The sequence below is a fragment of the Sebastes fasciatus genome, chromosome 5 (assembly GCF_043250625.1).
Source record: "Sebastes fasciatus isolate fSebFas1 chromosome 5, fSebFas1.pri, whole genome shotgun sequence".
Lineage (NCBI taxonomy): Eukaryota > Metazoa > Chordata > Actinopteri > Perciformes > Sebastidae > Sebastes > Sebastes fasciatus.
This window is the reverse complement of record NC_133799.1, coordinates 35,290,338-35,297,921: the sequence shown is the minus strand read 5'-3', so window position 1 is coordinate 35,297,921 and position 7,584 is coordinate 35,290,338. Positions and strand designations below refer to the sequence as shown.

Here is a 7,584-nt window from a genome sequence, read left to right as displayed (position 1 = left end):
GGAGCCGGTCCTCACGGAGTCCTCCATGTTTCTACAGTAGCCCAGAAGGGACAAAAACAAACACTGGCTCAGACATGTAGAAGGTGAAGAGGCCTATATGACAGTCACTTCTTCTGCAGCCTCACTGCCGAACATGTTGGATGGTGTCGTGTGAGAGGATACATACAGTAGATGGTATGAAATACATTTGCACTGACTGTTTGAATAAACTTTATTGAAACTGTCATCCAGGACAGGCGCAACCCGTCAAAAGGAAAGTACGACGGGAGTCTCAACAGTTTATGTGTCAGTTTTTTGTTTTACAATCCTCAACCATATTAACCAGTTATCTAAAAAACAAAATCCACAAGCACAGCTGTGATCTGATTTTTATTTTGAAAGTGTGGACATGCACATCTGAGCACATGTCCCCTGTTGAAAAGATCACACACGACTGACAGCTGATTCTCTTCTTTCTTTTTTTACTGCAGGTAGACACGACGTCTGGACAGGTAGAAACTAACAGTTACAAACAAACAATCAAATGGCCGTCTATTTTTCAACAAAACAGCACAGACAGAAAAAACATTCAGATCTGGCCCCTGACAGACAGATGGAGACAGATGGAGACAGCAGAAACTACAGCCTTGGAATCTCACACAAACTACCACTAATACACACTCGGCACTCTGAGAAGTGCAGGACGTGGTGCAGTGTGTGTGTGTGTGGATGGAATCATAGGCTGGATGCTTCCGGTCAGTTCATACAGAATGTGGACGGCTGATGATGGACGGCGAGTCTGGATCTAAAAATCTCCAAAGCACCACTCGATACCCGGAAAGATCACTTTTGCAAAATGGCCGACCTCCTTACAGTATTTACAAAAATATAAAATGTAAATAAAAATACAAACAAATTCTCTTTTTAAAAGTATTCTTGAGAAGAAGGGAGGACTGAGGTGTTGAAGGTTGGCTGGTCTGTCTCTCGATGGTGGCGTCCTCCAGACAGCGACAGGGGCGCTGCAAACTCTACTTGTCTGTCTTCTGTTTCTTGGTTTCAACTACATCCTGGAAACAAACGAGAACGACTCAGGAAAGAAACAACATGTCTAGTAACCGCACCTTTCACTTGTTTTAAAGCCAGAGGTGCTGGGCGGCTGTAGCCAGGGTCGGAAATGAACTTTTTTTTACTTCCTGCCACTGTAGCAGACAAGTATTTTTTTTTGTCTGCCACTCAGAAATGTTATCTGTCACTTTTGGAATCTCTGAGCTAAATGAAGAAATAACATTTTAGATCTGATGTCATTCAATGTTCGATATACTTTACATAAAAAACATATCTATAGTGGTTATTTGCATAAAACAACACAATTCAAATTATTATGGATATTTAAATATTTGCTCTGATTAAAAAAATCTTGGTGAGTTGTTAGGAAGTTAAACAGGTCATAATTCTCTCTCTAATATCTATTTTATATTGATGTGAAAACATCTCCTTCAAACAACTGGAGTTATTCAAGTTTCTCGCCAAAAACGTAATTTTACGAGATTACATTTGAACGCATCATGCTAACGTTGTAATTTACCTTCACCCAATAGTCCTTTTTCCTGAGCCGACTTTGAACGCTTCATAATAATAACTGAATGGCACCTCCGTTAACATTAGTAGCTCCGCTGTTTAACTAAGCAGGACTGTGCTGCCCACCAGCTGCTAACAGCTAACGTTACTAACTCTCCTCCTGTTGATTTAAACACAGGTTTGTTGTTCACAGTGTCACAATATCAGGGAGAAATAGGATGCATCCCCTCAAGGTTAATATTTGCTCCAATCTCGCCTACTTGAGCTTTAATACATCCACCACGGTACAGGCTTACAGCATACAGCCCATGGGTGATTTATAAGATAATAAAAGTGATGAATTACAGCCAATATATCCATTATTACAGCAGCATACAGCTAGCAGGAAGCTGGCAGAACCGGATGTGTCATATGAGCGTGCACGGCGGTGCAGTCCTGTGAGTCTGATGCACGTTCATTATGCCGAGGAAAATGACTCTGGATTCAGCTGTTTGTGAACTTTACAACTTTTAGGACATAATGATTTAAATGAGAGTTATTTAAGTGTTCCTGATTTACAGATGTCTCTTTATACGTTCATGGCCACAGACTCATTGGCGTTTTCAGTCCAGAATGGCAGCAGCGCCATCTAGTGGCTTTTTAAGCGATACCCATCTGTAACAGAGCATGTTTCATGGCAACTCTTCCTCACCTCTTCATCATCATCATCATCATCATCATCATCATCCTCATCAGCTGCTCTCTTCCCCCTTGGCCTGTCAAGGTCATCGTCTTCGTCATCGTCTTCGTCACCTGAATACACAGAGATAATCACAGGCTGTTAGACCGACACAGTGACTCTGCTGAGTTATTATACAGACCGTACAGTAAATATCACTCGCTCCACGTATCCATCACTTCTGTTCTCCTCATTCTGAGATACTTGAACATGACTGTAGAGTTTATGTGACTGCATTACACACGAGGATGTGGACAGCTTTCAGTTGTACAGTATCTGTCAGGTCTGGTTCTCGGGTGTGTAACGTGGCTTTATGTGTGGGTGTGTGAGATCTAAACTGATACACAAGTTAAAGTTTATGGGCTGTGCAGTAACTTACAATACAGAAGAAAACCTAATGTGTATTAATCTGCCATTTAAATTAGCCCTCAACAAATGCACTATATTTGAGTAACGTCTGTTAAAAACTAGAGTGACGTTGTTGGTTTGGGTCTTTTCAAGGAATTTGTTGAGAAATGGAAAAAAATATATGAACACTAGCCTTTAAAGGGGACAGATCATGCTCATTTCCAGGATCATACTTGTATTTGAGGTTTCTACTAGAACATGTTTACATGCTTTAATGTTCAAAAAACACTTTATTTCTCTCATACTGTCTGTCTGAATATACCTGTATTCACCCTTTGTCTTTAGTTTATATTTCAAAAAATTATTATTTTCAGAATATCTTCCCAATCTTAATTTAATTACATTTAAATGAACTCACTTGGGTTTAACGCAAGTATACTGATGTCAGTGAAGTCTAGAGTGCATCCTGCAGTTGCACAGTCTGGCCACCAGGTGGCAGACCAACCCTTCTATTGAATCAATAAGGACTACAGTGAAATTAGTGGGCTTAGCTATCTGTTTCTGTAACTGCACTGTTTTCACCTGCTTACATTACAACAGCACAAAAAGGTAGTGCATCTAGTTTGTGCACATAAATATTCTGAAGTAGGTTTGTGAATATTCTGATGGAGAGTTCACTCACAGCTCTGTCTGGCTTGTTATTGCTGAACACCTTAACTGTCTTAGTTGTGATAACAGTGTCCTCACAGAACTTAATATAGCTTGTGATTGTGTCTGTCAGTTCGTGCGGATCAGGGCATGCGTCAAAAAACAAGTGCCAGTCTGTGGTTTCAAAACAATCTCTGAGCTCCTCCTCTCCATCATCAGACCATTGATGTACAGTTTTCAGGAGTGTTTTTTACGCAAGACCGATGATGATTTCCTCCCGATATTAAGTCTCGTCGTTGTTTGTAATCGCTGATGGCGGCGTCATCTGCAAACTCCACAACAGAGTTCTCTCCGTTGCAGTCGTGCGTGTACCGCGTGAACAGGAGGCGGGCTGAGCACACAGCCCTGCGGGGGGGGCTTCAGTGGAGGAGGTGTGACCACCGATCCGAACTGACTGGTGTCTGTTTGTGAGGAAGTCCACTATCCACCTGCACAGTGTTGCTTAAGCCCAGAGTGCTAAATTTATCCAGTTTAATCAGTTTCATGGGGGAGAATTGTATTGAATACTGAGCTGAAATCAAAAAACTAAAATGTCACCAATGACACCAACTAGCTGGTGTTCTTAGTACACGACCAGGGATGTTATCAGGCCCAGCAGCTTTACTCACATTCACTCTCAGCGGGGTTCTTCTCACATCCGCTGTGGATGCTGACAGTGGTCCTCTGGAGGTGGGGCCGACTTGACAGCTGACTTTTTTTATTTGTTTTTGTGATCGATTGGACCACAAACGGACTACAAACAGACACCAGAACGCTTTCGATACCAAAACCTTGTCGTGTTACCTACAGATTCGGCAATCATATGCAGATATCTGTTTATAGAGATTAGATATATCCCAAAGAAACATTCATAATGACCTTTTCCACTTTCCGTTGTTCAACATGGTATGAAGACACCTACCCTCTCCATCCTCCTCCTCGTCCTCTTCTCCCACGTCATCGTCGTCGTCCTCCACCTCTTTCTCCTGCTCGCCGTTCTCCTCGTCCTGCCAAGGGTGAGACACAGTTACATCGGTCACCAGAGGGACGGGGAGGGATCATTCATGCTCTACACACTTGAGAAAGGAACCGTAGGAGCTCTCCTTACAGTCTTGCCATTTGCGGCGGCATCATCTCCATTCTCTGCCTCTTCAGTCTGTCTCTTCTTCTTCAACTCCTGAAAGCAAACATGGTCTTAGACATATCCACTTTTATGAACGTATCTCGTTGTGTAAATAACACAAGGTGAAATGACCTAATGACCTAATATGACAATGAATGCATGACAGTCTTTTCAGATGAACTTTATTAATGAATGTGAAAGGTCAACATCAACTCTTTGAGTCAAAATACTTTGCAAAATGTGACACCCTTCCGTGGTTCGTATTGTCTTTGTGTATTCTTTCTGTTTCATGTTCTTCTGTGGCTTCATTCTACTCATCTTCTGTGTACGGCAGGGAATAAATGCATTTTCATTAAGTAGTCTCCATATATTATGCCAAATTTATTATTCTAGTTAGTTATTCTATTCAGTCGTTATGGTCCTAATCTCTGGAATAATCTGCCACTTGAACTGAGGTCTTCTACAACAGTGCCTTCTTTTAAAAGCAGACTCAATACAAGCAAGCTTTTTGTTGTGTTTGGTGTGTGGTTAATGGGTAAAACGAATTATTGTTATTATTCCATTTTTAATAATAATAATAATTTAATACCTTCTTATCTTATTCCCCTTTTACTGTAATACCTTCTTATGCTATAGGTTTTATATGTACTACATTCTTATAGGTTATGTTTTATATATTTTATGTTTTTTTCATCATATATGATCTTTGCCTGTTTTGTTTTTTATTTTATTTGAAGCACATTGAGTCCACGCCTGTCGGATGAAATGGGCTATATAAATAAAATTTGATTGATTCTGAAAGAGGAGGGAAACCCCCCACCCCCCATCCTCCTCCCATCCTCCTCCCCTTCATGGAGCTGGGCTGCAAGTTGCCCGTTTACAGACAGGTGGTGCTTTGAATCTCACATCTCCTATTCGTATTGGTCAGTTCTTTCTAAGTCCCTCCCACCTCCCACTGGGGCTGGCTGAAACCTGACACCATCTGTCACTGCTGCTGCAGCCTGGTGGTGGAAACCACACACACACACACACCAGTGCAAAGACTACAACTCCCAGCAGCACAGCGCAGCAGCTGATTATTCTCTAGTCAGCTAATCAGAGCCAAAGCAAACAAATGTTTTTTTTTCTCCTGACAAAGCTCCTCAAACAACCCTAGTGGGGCTGGATTTCACTTCAATATGTTAACCCGGGTGCAAGCGAGACAACACCATGTATCTCTAGTAGTATTAATTAGGCTTCCACATCACCTCAGTGTCTCATGTCTTCACTGTCTGCACACACTTTTCTAACTACTAGAGCATGCATTGCTCTGTCTGTCTGTCTGTCTGTCTCACATCCTGGTGCCTCTGTTTTTAGCAAAGTAGTGTGTTTGCCTCGCGCCCTCCTGTGGCTCGCAGTCAAACCGAGCGGTAGATTATACTGCACGCGCGGCTCAAACAGGCACGACCCCGTCCCTCGCGCACATTAGCTGCTTGAGGTGAAGAGACCGGATGAGAGCGCGAGCTGTATGGTTATATATTAGGGAACCTATTATCCATTATCATTTCCATTTATTTTTTTAAATAAAACAATAAAAATAATCAGTATCTGGTGCTACATGCAGACTGGGCTACAGTATGATAACAATGATAGTGATGTACTATATAAATAAACACGACACCGTGGTGCGCGCTCACAACGATTAACCAGAGCTCGAGATGAATAAACTATTAGTGCCATCAGTAACGTCACCGATAGATAGATAGATAGATAGATAGATAGATAGATAGGAGTTATACCGCCTGGCGAGACCTATAGTTATTATATTATTATTATCCATGTGTAGAAGTATATCTCCGCAGTAGAAACTCCGATCTGAATATCAGATTAATATGCGATGAATAAACTCCGCATGTCCACTAGAAAAACCGCCTACACATCATAAACTGTGACACAAAACCAGTTCTGAAACACCATGTACTGTATGTGGGATAATATTCAAAAACAGAGCAAACAGCATGTTTCTTTTTTTTTTTATTATTATTATTATTAGCCTCTGTTATTCCCCCAGCATGGAAACACTGAGCGGCGGTGGGCGGTGACGACTGTCTTTAATTCAGCTTTGAGAGCTACTAAACGCTTCAGAAAGCTTCAGAAAGCTTCATAAAGATGCGTAACTTCACTGAGTTTTGTCGACACCGTCAGAGAGGAAGCTACCTGGATGGAGTAGTTTATAATGTAGTCTCACAGAAAGGCATGCTGGGCTGTAAACTGTGTCAGTCCGTGTTAAACAGAGAAGTGGTGGTTTGGTTTTTAAACCACAGAGGAAGCTTCGCTCCTCATCATCACTCACACAGCTGCTGCTTCACCTCCAACACTTCAACACTACAACACTAGTGTACAGACTTTAACATAGAGTACATTTATAAACTAATGATATTTAGATAGCAGGCTGACAAACCGAGTCTTCTCTCATGTCGCCGCTGCGCTTAAAATAGACAAATGAGTAATACAGTTACACACACGGAGTTATAAACCATTGTGTCTCTTCTCCTCTAGTAACCTCACCTTGGTGCTCACTTCTGCGCTGCTCTTCACTTTACTGTCCGCCATGTTCGAGATAGAAAAGGAAATTAATATCCAGTCAGAATATTGATTTAAAAACTAGAGCGTAGAGCTTTTCTTCCAGATAATGACTGTGAAGCCTGTAAGTCCTCAGTCTGTCTGTCTGTCAGTCTGTCCGGTGCTGCCAGCGGCGCGTACACCCGCCGAGCTCCCGCCTTTATACACCAGGGGGGCGGGGTGAGCTGTCTGCAAGCAAGCACCTGATTGGTCGATTCGCTTTGAAAATATGTAGCCTGCAATTGGCCAGAGGGGAAACAATAGACAGCCCTCCCTTTGTGTGCGTGTGTGTGTGCGTGTGTGTGTGTGTGTGTGTGTGTGTGTGTGTGTGTGTGTGTGTGTGTGTGTGTGTGTGTGTGTGTGCGTGCGTGCGTGCGTGCGTGCGTGTGTGTGTGTGTGTGTGTGTGTGTTTGTGTGTGACCTCGATGTAGAGCAAATTTTTGTCTGCACAAGTTTTCAGTCTTTAAGCCAGGATGTTGCAATTCAGGGTTATACACCGGCTTTTAAATCACTCCAGTGAAACCCAATGAGATAAATCCTTTGCTTTCAA

The 7,584-nt window shown here is 42.2% G+C and overlaps 1 protein-coding gene across 1 annotated transcript; it reads right to left on the bottom strand.

Moving 5' to 3' along the window:
- Positions 1-193: 193 nt before the first annotated feature.
- Positions 194-7,181, bottom strand: ptmaa (prothymosin alpha a). Its single transcript, XM_074636965.1, has 5 exons — positions 6,981-7,181; positions 4,419-4,487; positions 4,233-4,317; positions 2,249-2,349; positions 194-1,046 (listed from the first exon to the last, which is right to left on the bottom strand). The coding sequence occupies exons 1-5, from the start codon at positions 7,023-7,025 to the stop codon at positions 1,008-1,010; spliced, it is 339 nt and encodes a 112-aa protein (XP_074493066.1). The 5' UTR covers positions 7,026-7,181; the 3' UTR covers positions 194-1,007.
- Between the last annotated feature and the right edge of the window lie 403 nt (positions 7,182-7,584).